Raw genomic sequence first — 19,118 nt, 5'->3', positions numbered from 1 at the left:
GAAAAAAGAAGGAAAATATAAAAAAGAGGAAGGAGAAAGAACATGTTGAATATGTAACACAAAGCAAAATTTCAGGAATGAGTTCATATATTCTAAAAACTTGAAAAGTTGGTAATGAATTAATTTATTAAAAAGAAAAATTGTCTGATTAAATGGAAATTTTCTCATCTACTTTCTGCTTATAAATGACTAAAATATTAATGAACGTATAGTGTTAGATCATAGGAAAGCAATGATTATAACTTTTACTATATGTGATAAGATGAATGAATTTTTAAAATGTAATGGATGTAGAAGAGCCAAATGCAGAATATTACAAACTGTAAATTTGTATTTATATAAGTATTACAAAATTGAGCAAGATGTTTCAGGATGCTTTCTTAGAATTAAAATGATAAAAAATATGATGGGTAGGTATGACAAGAAATGCTTCTGATGTGCTGGCAGTGCACACTTCTTGTAATTGTATAGTAGTTATGAGGGGTTACTCTGTGATGTACCATTGAATTATAGCTATTATGATAGTGAAAATGTACTTGGAAATATTTGGGAGATAGAAACAGTATGGTAAGGCAGATAAGAGGCTCTTAGGATGACTCCCATTGTGGGCCATTCACAAGACAAGCAATTTTGATAGATGTCAGATACGAATGCAGTCTGAAATTGCAAAATTCAAGACATATTTAGACATACAAATAGAAATGCCAAATAGGTAGAGGTCCAAAAAATAATCTGTTATTTTCATGTACACAAAATATATAAATTTAGGGAGTATAAACTTAGAGATGGCATTTGAAAACATGAGATTGTGTTGAGCGAGCCAGGGCCAGCAGAGTATATTCTAAGGTAAAATCCTGAAAATGTTTGATAAGTCACCATGAGATTTCCAGAGGAGAGTTGTCCCTGAAAATAATTAACAAACTTGGGTATTATGGTGTTGAAGAATACAAAGAAAGAGAATGATTAGTTTGAAAAGGGCATAATCAAGAATACAGGTTTCCTCTTAGAAGCCCAGCAAAATGAGGACTGACAAGTGTGCTTTGGACTAAGAACACAGTGATGTTTCTTCAGCTGAGCGTTAGTGATGGAAGTCCAGTGACAGTAACTTGAACTGTCACTAGGAGGTCAGACTTTAGAGGATTCTATGAAATTGTGATAGTGACGAGGAGGACAGAGAGTAGCTTATTGGAAATAATATATACATATATATTCTATAATATATGAGAGAGGACAACCATGCGTGAAATACAATGATATATATGCACGTTTAAGTAAAAGCCCTGACCATTAGCTGATACTTGTAATGTGTACCTCTTTTTAATGCTTTCTAGTGTGGTCTCATATATTAAACTGCTGAGAAGATTTCAGGTTAAATAACTTGATTCTGAGTAAGGACAGTTTCACTGTTCCTAGATGCATAATTACATAAAGATACTTTTAAAAATATGTTATTTTTAAAAAGGTACTATTTAGCTTCTAAGTAAAGTGAGTGAGGGTATTTTTTAGTAAGTAAAAGATACAAATGGTCAAGTAAGGATTAGTTGCATCAACTTTTCTTAAATGTTGGATGATTCTAATCAGATAACTTGGCAAATAGCTCCAGTATTTATAGACAAAACACATGCCTGCAAAATTTGAATCCTTTTTTCCTTTTTTTTTTTTTTGGTACTGGGGATCTAACTCAGAACCTTGTGCTTGCAAGTCAGGAGGCAGTACCACTGAGCTAAATCCCCAGCCCCCAAAATTTGATTCCTATCCTTTCACATGACTAATAAAAATGAGAACTTAAAAATTTTAAGGCTGAGATATTATATAAACATAGTTGCTAATATTGCTGGCATACTTAATAGTTTTTAATAGATTCTTCCAACAGCTAATTTCAGGTTCAAATCAGTTTTGCATTTATTGTTAACAAACACATAGCTGGCATTATTTTACAGTTGCGAGAAAATTGCTCAGTTGGGTCAATGACTTGCAGAGATTGTTATGACTAATTTTGACTTTGCTCTTTTGACATTTAATTCAATCCCTTTCCCTCTTTTCTACAGGTTCTACTTCTACAGTTAATACTGTAACATAAAGTTAGAAGGTTTTGTTTGGCTTTTTGTTCCCTCAAATAATTTGTCCCACATCAACTCTAATTGGCTGTATCCAGGAAGCAGTCTTTGGCAGAATAGTGCCTATTTTTGTACTAATACATTATGGGAATATCTTTAGACAGAGCCAAATTATAGAACATAGGTGATAACCATATTCAATTTGATTATTTACATAAGTATAGAGAACCAAATATTTCTAAATTTTTCTATGTCCTCATTCCATACTGAGTAAATACATGTGAATATGGTCAACTTTAATGTAAAATATCAAAATGTATCTTTTATTTAGTTTCCAGGAAACATCAACATAGTGGTTAAAATTGCATTAGTTAAATTAAAAGTCTAAAACAGAATCAGTCTTGTATAATAATAAAGACTCCCTTTTAAAAATCCATAATTTGAAGGCAACTATTAAAAATTATCAGTCTGAGGTCATACAAATATTCGTTTAGATTCTACTTCTATCAATTTCTAACCATAGGTCACTGGGTAAGTTGATTGAAATTTCAGTAACTGAATGAAAATACCAAGAGGCATGATATAGTTCTAAATTATATTTCTCAAGAGAATATTTTATACTTTCCACTTTTAAAGGAATTGCATGAATTTGGGGAGATAAATGTATGTGCTGTAGTTTATTCAGATGTGTTTCAAACAGCTTTTATATCACAAGTTGCTTTCATCAGCAGTAAGCCAATTTGTAGGTCATACTGTAGAAATATATTTTCCCAATTCCAATTGTTTACTTAATTGGCTCATTAAAGGCCCATAAATACTAAAGATGTCTTTAAAAATAAACTACTATATTGAAGAAAAAGGCAAAATATAAATACAAGTTATTTAACTTTATATCATTGCCTACTAATTGTAGTTAGTGAATAAACAAAAGAAATGTTGAAATGTGTGTTTCTCTTTTTGGCACACTGTTTTCTTCAAAAGCATCTTTAGCTACATAAAATGGCAGAATTGGGCATGTCTGTTTAGTGGTTTATGTTGACTGCAGGGAATTTTAGTTAGCCCCTGAATCTAATCAATACCAAAGATGGTTAACAAGGAGTTTCCATAGCTATGGAGCTATCTGAAAATTCTATTAAAAACAATTATCAAAACACTCTTATCACATTACTTATCAGTAGTCATTAATATGTAGGATTACAACATGATCACAATGGGCCAAGTTCTATGCCATGCACTTCACCAATATTATTTTAAAAAATCATTATAGTAGCCTCAAATATAAGGAAAATCATTATTTCCATTGCATTATGTGAAGGAATAGAGTCTAATAAATTAGGAAGAGAAATGTAGCAACTTCCCAGGTTCATGTTGCAGGGAATAACATGGCATATCAAGCCAGATTCATCATAGTTCTATATGTGATGTGGCAGGACTGGACCTTAATTGAAGAGGTTCATGCTATTTACAATGAATCAAAAAATTTATTAATTTCAATAACTGTAGATGGACAATTCTCTTCACAACCTTTTCTCTCTCTCTCTCTCTCTCTCTCTCTCTCACACACACACACACACAAACACACACACACACACACATACTGCATGAATAACACAGTGGACTCGAGTATTACTCTGATTAGGATGATACAAAATTTCTTCCTTTTGTTTCTCCTTTAAAAGTCACTGGGGAGATTCCCTTGCATTGTGAACAAAAGGTCATATACTTTAATAAAATTTGTAAAAGCAATCACTCTTGCACCGCATCAAATCCCTTTTTAATCTGAATTCCTTTTACCATTAGAAGTGGTTGGAGTAACCACAGGAAGTTCTGGGACCTGGCAAAGAGGTGGAGGGCACCTCAGAGCCCAATGGGCTGTGACGCTAATACAGCCAGTTTCAGGCCTGCTTATCTGCATAAACGCCTTCTAAGAGCTACAGAAAATTCTCTATCCAAAATTTGTATTTTTTCTGCAAGAAGTAGGAATATTTATGAAAGCCCTTTTAAGAGAGGTAGCAAAAACTGAACTGTATATGGAAGCAATGTCAAACTAAATAAATGCACATTATTAAAGTCAAGTTAAAGTAAACTTCTAACATTATATACATATTGTATATGTGGTGTATCTGTCTCCCTGAATTAAATGGAATTTCTGTGAGGAAAAGGACTTTAGTTTTTCTTTTAATTTTTTTTTATTACTGCAGCCCAGCTCCAAGAAGAGTGCTTGTACATATTAGGTACTTACTAATTATTTATCAAAGAATGACTGGGCTTGAATCAGAACATTGTCAGGCAAAACAACCTGAAAGAGTCAGAGTTGCCCTAACCTGAAGAATTCAATAGAAATAGGATTATATTAGTGTTTATAAATAATGAATGTCTCATTTAGAAGGTTTTATCATGAATACTGAAAATCTAGAAAATGTCTTTTCGATTATTTTTTGGATTGATTGAAGTCATAGTCTATTTCAGGACTAAGAAGAATGTATTGTATCCTTCATTTCAAGATAAAGGCAGTCTTGAATGATATGTCATTATGTCATAGAGTCTTAGCTTGGCAAAATTAAACTTTCAGTTCGCTTAACCTCCTTGGACTGATTCAATACCTAAGAAGCAAGTTTCATATTCCCATATAAGACACCTGTCATGGAGATGATATGCCACTTATACCCAGTTTTTCAATAGAGACGTCTCATGCAAATTAAGTCAGGGATTTGTAATCATGATTTGTTCTCTCTTATATAGTTTGGTCACAGGAAAAAACTATGATAATTACAAGTGCTTTAAGTAATTCCTGTTGCAAAGATAGTAATGTCTCTGAAAGGCAATAAATTGACATTCTAAATACTCTGCTATCCTCCATAGATAGATTTTCTGGGATTTAAAAAGGAGCATAAAATATAGCTGGTTTCTTCCTAAAAGCTCTTATTTTTACCATTTTTATCTTCCAGTTCAGTTGATTCTGATTGAGGAAGTCACAATATTAATTGTATTTTGAGTAGAACATGAAGCAGTTACATCTACATTATCTCAGATAATATATCAATATACCAAGAGAAATAATATCATCACTCCATTTTTACAGATGAAGAAAAGATCAGCGATATGTGTTAATTTGTTCAAAGTTTAAGGACCAGTAAGTATTTTAGTCATTTACTCTTTGGATTCACTGAAGATCTGCTAAGAACCAGACACTGATCTGGATTTTAGGAAACTTTGATTACTAATCCAGCATTCATTCTTCTATCTAAAAAGACAGACATGACTATGTACTAAATAAGAAGTTAGTGTGTGCTATGGAAATAAACAGAATTGTGTCAGGGTAATCAGGAGTTCTGGTGATGGTCAGCTCAAGCCTGATTGAGATAAATCTTTGAGCCCTGAAGCAAAGCTTGAAGAGTTAATGAGCTTAACACCTTGAATATCTGAGGAAAGAGTGTTCCAGGAAAGGAATGAATATGTACAGCGACACTAATATAAAAAAATATCATTTGGCATATTCCAGAAATAGCAAGAAGGCTATGGAGATTAAAATAAAATTAATGAGGGAGAATGACAAAAAATAAAGGCATACTTTATAATTTTTGAGGACTTTATTTTGGAGTCCTGGAGATCGAACCCAGGGCATGCCAAAAGCTAAGGAAGCTATACCTCGCAGCCCATTTGAAGGAATTTCTAGGCCTTTGTAAGCATGCTACCTTTTACCCTGAGTGAAGTGAGGGATGATTAGAGGGTTGTGAGCAGTGTGATAAAAATCTACTTTATCTTTTTTTAAAATATTATTTTACTGTAAGAAAAATAGGCTAGAGGGTTGTGCAAGAGTAGAAGCAGGGAAATCTCTGAAGAGCAATAATAATAATCTCATCTGGAGAGTCTGTTAGCACATATCAAGGTGGTAGCATTCGAGGTATTGAGAAATAGATGGGTTCTGGGTATATTTCAACTGGAGTCAACAGGATATCTTAAGGGTATTTTGTGTGGGGCTTCAGAAGAATTCAGGAAAATTCAAAGTTACCCAGGCATGAGTACCCAGATGGATGGGATTATCACAGACATAATAAAATGATAAATGGAAGTAGTACTGAAATACAACCTGGAAGTCAGTTTTGGTTAGGGTAATTTAGTAATGTCTATTTACATCCTAAAAGAAAGCCTGAGTTGGAAGTTAGATATAAGCATAGAACTCAAAAGAGAGATATTGAGGTGAAGAAAAAATTTTGGAGTTGTAGATTATAAATAACACATGAGGACATGACACTGAGGAGATTCACCAAGGAAGAGAATTGTGATCATCCAAGATAAAAACTGAATCTTAGAAGCACTGCCAAACCCAGAAGACGAGGACGAGCTAGGCTGTGCTAGAGGATATATTAGCAAAGTTAAAGAAAAAACAAGAGAATGTGACATCCTGAATGCCAAGTGAAAAAACTGGGTGAAACTTTGTAGATCATCTCTAATGTTACTGGTAGGTAAAAATGGAGAGAACAAAAACTGACATGGATTAGCTACTAAAGAGTTAAAGTGACCTTTATAAAATCAATTTCGGTGGAGTAACTGTGTTCCAATTCTCTAGAGTTAATTGAAGAAAATAGAAAAGGAATTAGAGTCTTTTGGTGCAGTCAACTCTTTAGGAGTTTTCAAGAAAAGCAGTAGAGAAATGAGAAAGACACCCAGAGGGAGCAAGGATTTTAATTTTTTTATTTTTAAGAGCCATAAAATAACATGTTTGTGCAATGATGGGAAATTATCAATAAAAAATAATTGTTGGAGCAAGATTCATGAATTGGAGGGTGGGGAGGGCCCTGCTAAATTCAAATGGTGGTGCAATTCTGACTTATGTAGGAACATGGATTCTTAATAAGTGGGAAAGCTAAATGGGAGTTCAAAGCAGGTAGTAGCTCTAGAAGTACCTTCTAGGTAGGAGTCTCTACAAATTTATCTTCTAGTTGTTTCTATCTTCTAAGTAAAGTAGGAAGCAAAGTTATCAGTGAAAGAGGGAAGATGGGAGAAGTTGCTGGTGTTAAGAGATTGAGAGAGTATGTAGACCTAAAGCTTAATGTGCATACTAGACATCATTAAAAGCCCATTGGAGAAATGTCTGTACATTTTAGATGCCCATTTTTGAATTGGGTCTTTGAATTTGGGGGGTCTGATTTTTTTCAGTTCTTTAAATATTCTGGATAGTAGTCCTTTGTCTAAGGTACAGCTGCTAAAAATTTTTCCCCACATTGTAGGTTGTTTCTTAGCTCTGTTGGTGGTTTCTCTTGAAGTGCAGAAGCTTTTTAATAAGATGAGATCCCAGTTGTTGATTCTTTGTGCTAGTTCCTATGCTACTGAAGTTTTGTTCATGAAGTCTTCTCCTATGCCAATGTCTTTAAGATTTCTACCTAACTTATCTTCCATCAAGTTTAGTGTTTCTATCTTAAATGATTAAAATGAATAATTGATACTTTGAAATAGGAAAAAGTCTAAAGGGGTAGGAGTGTTGGGAGGGGAAGGGGAAAGGAAAGAAGGGAAAGGAAAAATTATGAGAAAAGAAAAAAAATGGAAACAAAGTCTATGTAAATAGGGAAGAGTGGAGGGGCTGAAGGGTGCACAGGTAATGGGGGAAAAAATAAGAACCAAGATACATCATGTACAGGTACAAGCACCCAATGATAAATGTAAACGTATTGTATACCTAAAATGTACCAATAAAAGAACTTAAGGGGGAAAAAAAGCCCATTGGAAATCCAGGACAACATATTTACAGTGTTCCTCGACTGCATGGTCAAGTTCAGCTATCCTAATGCAGTTTCATAAAAAGCAAATGATTGGGTTGATCACCATATCAAATGTCAGGGTCAAGGTATCTTAAATCATGAAATCATAGACATTTAATGTAGGTAAGAGGAAAAGCAAGGACACCAAAGTGCTTTCTTTTAGTAAAAACATGTTTTCATCATCCCTAATAATTCACGTATTATGCTAGGTCCTGTGTATATTTCAGTAAGTAAAGTAGAACCTGCCTTATTAGAAACTGTATCTCAAATGGAAAAATAACAGCGAAACATCCACAATTTTACATTTCAAAATTGATAAACATTATTAAGTAAACAAACTGAGTGCTGCAGAGGGAGTGAATCTCTATGTTACATATGCTTATGTGTGTGTGTGTTTCAGCAGTTAACTTAGGTGTGGTGGTCAAGGAGAATCTTTCTAAGCAGCCATATGCAAGGTGAGACCTAAAAGATGAAAAAATATCTTTCTGAGTAAATAGCAGAGATAGGGTAGTCAAGGTACAGGAACGGATACCGGCAAAACTGAAAGGGACAGAGGAGATTTCTTGGCATGTTTAGGAAACCAAAGGGAGACCAGCATGGCTGGGGCACAAGAAACAACAGAGTGTTACAAGATGAGAGGAAAGAAAATCAGGAGCCAGAGTGAAGACAGAATTCAATTTTCAACATGCTTAGTTCTATACTAAGTATACTTCTATTCTATCATAATCAGACGTGATAGTCATTGATAAATATAATTCAAGTTCTACTTATAAGCCTTGATTTCTTTTGAGAATCACGTGGTAGCACTTTTTCTAGCTGGTAGTAATATTCTCCCTTCTCCAGATTCTGCAAGTACCCCTTCAGTACTGCTCTGTATACACCAGCTCTGTGGTTTTCTCTCTGAAATAATTGGATACATTAATCTATGCTAATGCAGAAATGATTCCTAATGACTCTGGGCATTACCTCCCTGGTACATTTACATTTTAACAGGGATTTTCTAGTGACATAAAGAAGTGACTCTATTAGTGCAGATTTTAGATGCTAAGTGGACTATTTCAGAATTATTCAAACTCGACTATTTTTCTAATTCCATAGCTTGCAAAGTTTGTACTCCACCAGCGATACCGAGAAACACATACTTAATGTGGGAGAGGTATCCCATAATCATCTAATCGCAGTGGTATGTTTCATACTCATGCATTGCACTGCTCTAACAGCCAGTGAGCCTCAGGCTGTCTGCAGATGATCTGTTCATATTGCTGATATACTTTGCCACTTATATGAGCTCCATGTTTTCTCAAGCTTTCCATCATTCAGGAAGATGATGTATCGTATTTTATTCTTTTCCTGCAGAGCTTGTTATAGTCTTTAGCAATTGTTCAGAAGGAATATAAATCCTCCACATGAGTGTATTATGTGGTAGTCATGTCTTCTAAGTGAAATTGAGGTCTAAAATACTAAAAGAAGAAGAGCATTTGCAGTTCAGTCAATTATAAGAGTGTATGTTCCTTGAAAATAAGACACGAAAGATTAGCTGAAAATATGGTTATTTCATGAATTTCTGAGCCCTATGAGAACTGAATAATATATGGGCACAGAGGATAATAATTATGAGTAATTTCGGATTTGTTAAAGCTATTTTCTTTTTGCAGGAAAAGCAACCAAAAGAAACAATTGAATAGATATTTAAGGCCAGCTTAACTAAACTGTGTGCTGTATTAATGTAATGATCTTAAATTATCTTAATGCAATGAGGAACAAAAAGACAATTGGATTCCAGATAAAAAAGAGAAATCAGCTCTTAGGAATGAAATAAGACTGGACAAAGAAGCTAAAGCTGAAGCTCAAAGAACCTCAATTCTTTCCTAAGAATTCTTGCCTATCTTTGTGAACTATCAACTCCTGTGAATTGTACAAAGCTTGGAAAATATGTATTGGTGATTGAATTAATATTAAATAAAGAGGAAGCAGCAGAAAGATAAGAAGAAAAAGCAGAAAAAATAATCATCATTGCCAAAAATGGTTTTTCTATTTCAAGAAAAATTTCTTCATGTTAAGAAATAGCCATAAACATGCATAGTCTACAACAGCATGAAGAAGACTTCTCTAACTTTAACCCTACACCATCCCTCCCAAAAATGTAGCATGGAAGCAACGTGATGTTACCCACTCATCTTTTTCTCCTTTTTTTCTTGTTTTTCTTTTTCCTTGTTTCCTACTTACAAAATAATATTTTGCTTTTGTGCAGTGAGAGCTCACACTCTATTTTGTACAAGGGAGGCTGCTTTGATTCATGAATCAATAGTGAATAAAAACTAATTGAACGTATAGTTAAAGTTATAGTGATTTGGTTTTTTGACAAAACATATTCCCTGCCTTTCCGGTCAAGTGACATGTATCTTCATTGCTGTTCTCCAATACCTTGTGCTTTTGTCTTATGAACTCAATTTATGGCCTCATTTACTTCTTTATCTTCTTCAACTGTCTGTGAGTGCTCTGAAGTCACTGGCTGTATTTGATCTCTATATATGACGTGTTTAGCATGATACCTGGCATATAAAAGATTATATATATATGTAAGAAAACTATATATGTGTGTATATATATATATACATATAGTTTAAAGAACTAGTTAGGAAAACTATTGTTTTTAGTTAAAACTATACATATATATAATTAAGAAAAAAAATATATATATATATATTTAAGAAAAAAGGAGTAGTTAAAGGGGCTCACTGTCCACACAAGCAGTCAGCCTGAGAGGCCCTGCACCCATTAGCATGTCTCTCTGGGAAAGGATGGTTCTTTTTGTTTCAATACTTGTGGGAAATTGTAGAATTTAGTTATCTAGTTGTAAGAATAGATCACAAGAAGTTTGTTAACTGAGAAAATTAAGTAGTTTCTGGGAAATTCCACAAGTCTGTTTGTTAAAAGAATGCCAATAAACTTTAAGACACATTGTAAAAGTTTCACGGGAGAAAAACAGGTTTTCCTAGTTTTCTTATTTACCATTGCCCGGGATCAGAGGACCACGATCCAATGCCTCTATGGGTGGTGAGAGAGATACGACTCACTATGTACATCTGTCATGTTTGTGATGGGCCGGTGGGCTTGATTTCAGCTGAAATCGTCCTGCTCTCTTGATACCATCTGGTAAGAAGAGAGCTGTGGTGTGCTCTTTGATGTATGGGATTGTTGAATGGAAGCAGGGGACTTGTAAATTCACCTGTAGCTTTTATGAGTCACTTAAAGTCACTGGTTATCATCAGAGGTTAAAATCAGAAAGACGATAGCCAGAGTAACTAAGCTGCTTTCCTACATGTATAAAAGTCTTGGTTCTTTCCTTTGTGATTGCTGAACAGTGTCAGAGGAGTAAACTGCTGTTCATCCCCCAGGCTGTCTCCATTTCTTTCTTTAAAGGTTGGTGCTCTCCTGGGACTCAGGTCTCCCTTTAGAGAGACCACCAACAAATACCCATGTGTTTTTTGTCAAAGAATAATATAGTGGACTGCTTGAGAATTAATTTAAAATTATTTTTAAGTTCTTCTTTAAATGAGCAATTTTTTTGTTGTTGTTACTGGGGACCGAACTCCGGACCTTGCACTTGCAAGGCAGGTGCTGGAACCACTGAGCTAAAATCCCTGGCCCTGAATGAGCAATTTTAATGACATCTTTCATTCTTTGAATGGGGGAGAAAATTGCTTCCCAATGCACAGCTGCTGCACTGTTCTATGCTATAAAGAAAACTACATGGAGGGAATTAAACAAGGATAAATTTTTGGCTCTAACATTATTAGGACTCTCTAAGTCTCAGTTTCCTCATCTCTAAGGTGAAGATGTTTGATGAAATTATTTTCATATCTAAAATCTCCAAATGCACTATTAACATGGTTAAGTAATTCTGTGATAGAAAATTGAGAGTCTGATGAAAGTGTACAACTGACCAAAATACATTTATAATCACATCAGCTATATTACTGAAAGCACACTTTGTCACATTAGTTTTTCAAATGGTAGATGTCCATTAGTGGATCTTGAGATCAAATTAATGGAGCACAATCATCATCTACCCAAATAAAGAGAATAAAGCTTCCAAGAATACATGCCATAAAGTAAAGAAAAATAATATCACTTGAGTCTTTTACTATGGTAACCTTCACATTACATAGTTACATGTATGTGTTTTGGACCATGATATAAATTATATTTTTCATTCTTCATCAGCATCAACAATATTTTTAAGTTATTGATTTGAATTGTCTTCATTTGAGCTATAAGAATAGATACTTTTACTTACCTATAGTGGGATCATGATAATCAGGGAACTGATGACTAATAAACTGCATTGTCATTGCTGAAAGAAAAAAATTCAATAAAAATTCATTAATTCATCAATGTATTCAGTAACATAGTTTACCAATCTTTAAATAGTTTCTTCTGAGTAACTTCTTTGTGTGAGCACAAAATGATAATAAAAACAAGTTCTAGGTGGGGAAAAGGTAACAAATAATGCTAGGTGCTTCTTTGGAATAATATATTCAAATTATAAGTGTATTTAAATAAAAATTAAATCAAAGATAAGGAAGCTCTTGTTATGATGAGTATACAATGTAGCTGTATGGTTCTTCTTAGCTTGTTCTGGTTAAACAATTGCTAATGAGCAGGAAGATCTTTTCACTAAAGCACCTATATATTCTCTAAGACACACATTTCTCATTTTAAAAGCGAGGAGAGCTGGGGATATAGCTCAGTGGCACAGTACCTGCCTGGTAAGCATGAGGTCCTGAGTTCGATTTCTGTCACCAAAAAAAAAAATGTAAGGCGATAATCTCTAAGGTTTCTTTTAGCTATAACAGTTCTTCATTATATTATTTTCAAAGTTAAATCATTTCAGTCACTTTTACTTTGTCCAGAGTATGCTATTTACTACTTTTTTCATTACTTTTTTCTTTAATTCTAAACTCTCCATATTCTTTCTAAATCATTAACATAATACGATATGTGCCACAAAGCAAAAAGAGCAAACTTTAAAAGTACAGTACGTAATAGTTCCGTCTTTTCTCCTCCTCCTCCTCCTCCTCCTCCTCCTTCCTTCCTTCTCTTTCTTCATATGTATGCACTGAAAGTATCCATGCCAGCTTTAGTCATGAGCCTCTGAGTCTTCCGCTTAAATAGACTTCAATCTTGGCCCATGTTCCGGCATCCTTGCAGAATTTGAAGAGGTTGATTGCAGCAAAAATTCTGCTAAGCCAATCAGAGATCATATCTGATTGCCCTGGCCTACCTTGAGCAAGAATCCTGCGAAGTTGGCTTACCAAGAATCATCCTACCCTTGATGTCAGCTCTTAGTAACTTTCCATCCATCAGTGCAACTCCTCTCTCTTCTTTCCCTTCCACCTCAGTTCTTGCTTGAGAATCTTCACTAGTCATTGTTATATGTAGTATTGAGCCCATTTGCATGCTCAAATTTCTTTTTCTATTTGTAACGGTTCCTGAAAAACATCTGTCTTTACTACTGTACTCTCCAGCTCTGGTTCTCTTTCACAATATTTTCACAGTTTAACTGATGTTCAGATCAGCGAAGACTCAGTTAAATTCAACAAACATGTAAAAGGCACTTTTCTGAACCTGCTGAGAAATGGGAAAAAAATGGAACTTGACCCTGTAGAAGAGAATTTGTTTACATTTTCATTGTTGTTTTCCTCCTTTCTTGGCATTGAGAAAGAATGTCTGCATTTTAAAGTGTTACTCAGTTTGACAGCTTTGGGAAATTTTTGAAATGCAAATCAACATTCCTTACAGATAGCCTTAGGAGTTAGAATATTTCAGAAAAACAAACTGAAAGCAACATGTTTATTAAATGGATATAAAGAATCATTTGGAGGTCATTTTTTTGTTCCGAGCTTCAGTGGAACTTGCTTCTGTCTCTTTGTCATCAGCTGGTTTCTGTCCAATTATAAGACAAAGGTCAAAGACGCTGGCTTAAATGATTAATAAATTTGGCTAGTCAGTACTCTCAGCTTCAACAACAATTTCAATTCAGTAAATTTAAGCTAGAATGAGAATATCCTCACTATGTTTAACTCAAAACAAAGAAATATACACCTGTTCACTATGGTAGCCAATTATCTAGGTTAAAATCATAAGGGTGTCTTTGTACCCTTCCCCTATATTACTCTAGGCACAAACATGAACTTTCATTTTCAAAATATCTTTGAGATATATCTTGATTTCTTCTCATATCACACTAGTCCCTAATCTTCCATTTCTTCTGAAACTTCTCTATTTCATTAAATTCAAAACTGTTTCCTCTGTAAATACTCTCCTTCTTTCCATTAGAACTTTTATAATGGTACCAGAATCATTAAAAAATAATTTCACTCACATGTCAACAGCTATTAGGATAATCTTTATCATGATATGCTAGCATATGTGGTCTCTTATAAACCATTTTTCACAATACTTTTCTATTTGAATTTACACAACTACCCAAACAGCGGTCTTGCTCTCAGACTTAATTATGTACCTTGCACCCATGAGCGAGTCTTCAGCCTGTGGTTTAGACTAGCCTTCACCTTCTTCATTTTGGGAACTCCTTCACCAAAGTTTAGTCAGGCTCCTCTGGACCCACTTCTAACTAAGGCCTCAACTTCTGCCTTCACCTTTTTGATAACCAGTTGTATCACTGTTTTATAACTCCATTTTAGCAAGAGTTCTGCTAAATTAGTTTAGAGAGCATCTGCCACCCTTTATATCTTATCACCCACCTAAATATCTGATCAAATTCTTTATGCCCCCCCCTGGATATTTAATCACTTTGGCCTGCCTTCAGCAAGAATCCTATTAAATACACTCAGCCACAATCCTCCCCTCACCTCCCTTAATATTTATTCTTATTAATTTTCCACTTACTGATCCCCATCCTACTCCTTGGCTGTCCATCCCTATTCATCTTTGCTGTATTTGTAATTGAGTCCAGTTCTATACTTTAGTCTTTTTCCCTTTACTTAAATCCTCAATAAATTATGCTTTTACTGATTTAGCTACAGTTCAGTTCTAGTTTAACAATTCGAATAATCCTCAATATCTCTCAGTGTTCAAATCTCAGACCATTCAATCCACATACTGAAGCCTGATAGTCATAATGTTACAAAAAAGCATTAGAAAACATTGTGTATGGTGCCAGGCTACATTAATTACTATATTTTTGGGAAGGAATTGTGGAGACGAAAGAAATGTAGAAAAAATATAGAGAAAAGACATATAAGCATTCTACCAATTGGTAGATGTACTTAGATGTTAAATTTAAAAGTCACAGAACCTGAGTCAGTAACAGATATATCATCAAAAATTAATATTTTAGTTATTTTAAAGAATACGTAGCATATACTTAGATCATTGATACTGTACTTTAATTGAAACCTGGTGTTTATTAGATAATTGGAAAAAGCCCTTCAATTCTCAAATCCTTTATCCTACCTCTGAGGTAGAACCAAAGCAAAGGGAGCCAGCTGAGCTTTGTTCCCAATCTCTATAAGTTAATTTTAGAAAGATTGATTTGTAAAAGTGTTTTTTGTGCTTTACAAAAATGAATTCCTTAAAAATTGTGTGCTTCCATAAAATATCCTACCCAGTATATATTTTGTGGTGCATTTCAAGTTGTGTATGTCAAGAAACTGCAGACTTTTGCAGCCAGAGGAAAGAAGCTGTCCTTTTGTTCAAAATAATTACATTTATAAAGGGAATCTTCATTGCTGACATAAAGAAATAGTGGACATAAAGAAATAGTGAACATAAACAGGCTTTTTGCCTGATGTCCTCTTTCTGCCTAGAGAAGATCTTATCGTAAGAAGAATATATTGGGAGTCTCACAGCTGGCACACATAGGGGTTATGACAGGTGGTTATTACCCTTCCCCTCAGTCATCCATTGCTGCTGTCACCTGCCTTGCCCACCCACAAGACTCTATCCCTTTGTTTAGCTCTGTATCAACTCCAACTATCAAGCCATCCCAAGTCTCCTACTTTCTGTATGGCTCCCACATGTTTCTGCACATCGATAAATTTTGTTTGATTTTTTCCTGTTAATCTATCTATTATTAGTTTATTGCGCAGAATGGAGCTATTGAAACTAAAGAGAGAAAAGAATAAATATAAAACTTTATTACACTTACTAAACTAAATACTGGAGATAAGCAATCTGTTAAGTGCTTATTAGTTAGTGCTAAATTTTATTTGATGATATTTACATTTGAATCCTCAAATTTTGCAGATTCTATTGGTCCTTATTAAAGAACCTTTCTTTCAAGAACTCAAATATCACAGCTCTGTCTTTTTTTACAGAGATTTCTATTGTACCCAGTTTATATCTTAATATACTTGTTCTAAATATCAAATAAAAATGAGAATTATTCTCTTTCTCTCAAAACACATATGTGTACACACAATTGTACACAATATTGACATAGAGATCAACACATTCCAAAAATATTTGCCTTGGTAAATACCAATATAAATCAGAAATCACCCTTTTGATCAGAAAGTTAAGATATCTATGAAAAAAGCAAGAAATTTGAAAACATCTGGGAACCTTGAATCAAATCCACCTTTTAAGAATTCTTAACATAATGGAATTACTCTCTTGAAAAGTATTATATAAATTTCTTAACAGTTAAATTTTAACCCATTCAATGATGACAATACCTACCTAAGAAGGATAACAAATTGGATTCACAAAGTACATTAAAGAAAAACAAAAAAGCTGAGAAGTTAGTAAGAAAAATAGATTTTATAGATATGTATAAAACATACCTTGACCTGTCATTATTGTCCTATAAAGCATAATAAAATCCTTTAAAAAAGTTCAGAAAAAAACCCTTTCACATTGATGCCAGGAAACTTTCTATACATTCTAGAAAACTTGCTAAATTAACAGATTTTGAATGTTTTCAGAATTTAGCAGAAATAATTTTAATAAAATATTATTTGAAATACTTAAATGAAAGTCTATATGATATTAGGATGAGTTTATTATGGTATGTGATTCATTCACAGTCAAAATAGCTGCTAATCTATATTCTGCAATTCATTATTTTTGGTACTGGGGATCGAGCTCGGGATCTTGCACTTGTGAGGCAGGCGGTGGAACCACTGAGCTAAATCCACAGCCCCTTCTGCAATTCATATTTAAGAGACTACATCACTGAATTCAGCAGGAGGTCATGCATATTAACCAGAAATAGGAATTCTAAGGAGGAAATGAAACAATAAAATCAGCACAAGAATTGGGTTTTAGGAAGTATTTTGTAATGTCAATCAAGCCGACTTTTGTTTATGAATCTGATAAATACTATTATTGGACCCCTGAATCTCCATATCAAAATGAATCATTACATTATCACTTGTTTATATAAAGGTTATACATTTCTATTTTTTAAAATATTTCCCTTGTTTTGTTACTGTAGTTGAGCTATTCTTGATGGTATTTTATTAATTTCTTCGTTCCATAACACCTATAGATAGTTTCAATTTTTACTTTCATTGTTGATTATCCTTAAGTATAATAATTGATTAATTCAGTCACTCATTGGTTAATAATTTATTTTGATAGAATCTCCTATGAAATCATTTGGTCTTTTTAAAGAGGTAATTCCTTGATAACTTTTCTATTTATTCTGTACATATTCTGATAAGCTTCTAAGCCTATTGAGAATTTTAGGAAATGGCAGTATCTTAAAAATTTAAGTTTTGGAATGTTATTTTCAAATATGTGTGAAATTTTATAATAATTTAAATTTTCATGATATAACTTGTTACTGTTCTTTATAAATTTCTTTGCTGTTTTTATTATTTGCTTAAAATTGCTAATAGTTTTTTATTGATTGCAGAAGACTGTAATATTGATTATGCCCAAAGCAGACTATAAAGAGTTAACCCCACAATTGACTTGTTTTGAGAAGTGAGTTTGGCTAAAGCCTTCGTGCAGAAGTCAGAGTAACTTGCACCCAAATTCCGTTCCCACAACTATAACCTTCTAACTAGAAGGACAGTGTTCTAATTGCAACAATGTATTTTGTCTATTTTGTTCCTAATTTGATAATGCTTTGTCTTGTCCTTTATGAACGTTGTTTACATTGATTTCCATAGAAACCACTGGTAGCTCACCTTTAACCCAACTGATTGCCAATAAAAGTCAGTGCCTGGGACTCACCAGCACCTTTGTTGGCTGTACCAGCATTGCTTGTTCTGGCACTCCACTTCCTCTCCTAGTCCTTTCTCTTAGTGTATTTTTCTCTCAGGCCTGCATCATATACTGGGCAGGTGGGTATTGGAACCTGACTACAGGGGTCTCTGGCATTTGATTTTAAAAATAATTATAATTTTTATTTTTATAATCATTGTTATATCTATTAATTTTCTTTTCATTAAACATCTGATTTACATCGTCTTTATTGCTCTATTTGTGTTACTTTTGGTATTCTTACTAATTCAGCTCATTTCTTTCTATTCTTTCAATTTTTGTTGATATAATTTAATTAATATGAGGTGCTCTCTGGTCTCTTCTTTATATGTACCCAAAATATTGTAATATTTTTTGTAGAATTTGTATAATATCTGTTTACATTTCTCCTTCATTTATGAGTTGAAAAATAGAAATATGTTTTCATTTTATAACAAATCACCATTTTGCTTGGTTCTTTGTTTCTAACTTATAGTTCTATAGCTTGGGTTCCATTTCTATCACTTTTTTGTCTGACCCTTTATTATTGTTTTTCTGCATTCTACAATGTCACTTTCTTGATTTCCACTTCAAATTAGTTTCCCATAATCATGTTGTGATTTTTCTTTATTTCTGAGATGATTTTGACTTTGTCTTTTCTTCAATTTCTTTCTTCTCTGTATATTTCTTCTTTTTAAAGTTCTTTCTGTTGTTCAATTTTGAATTTTTGATTCTGTTTATTTTATCTCCACACGATTGTCTGAATATAAGTAATTCAGTTAAGATTATTTCACTATATGTTACTGCTTTGTTGGCTTTTGAAGGAAAGTTTTTATGGCCATTGAAGTGTTGAGTAACAGTTTTATTTTTTTCTTCTGTTCATAGTCTTACATTATGTTTGTTTATTTTTTCCCTCTTCCTAGGTATTATATGACCAGAATTATTAGATCAATACCATTTTCTTTTGTTAGATTAGTAAAGTGCATTTTTATTGGGACAATATTGGCAGATGGTGAGGACAATGAGAGAAATTGACATCTTCTTATTTTAATCTTTTGTTTAAACAGGATCTTTAATTTTC

At 33.5% G+C, this 19,118-nt stretch overlaps 1 protein-coding gene across 4 annotated transcripts in view; it reads right to left on the bottom strand.

Annotated features, from left to right (window-relative positions):
* Nucleotides 1-19,118, bottom strand: part of Rit2 (Ras like without CAAX 2) — a 339,988-nt gene that overhangs the window by 256,366 nt on the left and 64,504 nt on the right. The window contains exons 1-2 of one of the 4 annotated variants that reach the window (XM_087193264.1): nucleotides 13,135-13,341; nucleotides 12,117-12,173 (exon numbers count right to left, since the gene is read on the bottom strand). In XM_087193264.1, coding sequence (XP_087049390.1) covers nucleotides 12,117-12,173; nucleotides 13,135-13,279 — 202 coding nt within the window. In that variant the 5' untranslated portion in view covers nucleotides 13,280-13,341. Of the gene's footprint in view, nucleotides 1-12,116; nucleotides 12,174-13,134; nucleotides 13,342-19,118 lie in introns of those variants that run through there. The other 3 variants (XM_087193269.1, XM_021236725.2, XM_004855252.3) reach the window with 3 other exon arrangements.

This window comes from Heterocephalus glaber, unplaced genomic scaffold, assembly GCF_053883595.1.
Source record: "Heterocephalus glaber isolate CG9 unplaced genomic scaffold, H.glaber_assembly_v1.0 deba00000331, whole genome shotgun sequence".
Lineage (NCBI taxonomy): Eukaryota > Metazoa > Chordata > Mammalia > Rodentia > Bathyergidae > Heterocephalus > Heterocephalus glaber.
The sequence above is the reverse complement of the archived record's forward strand: the minus strand, read 5'-3'. Positions and strand labels throughout refer to the sequence as shown.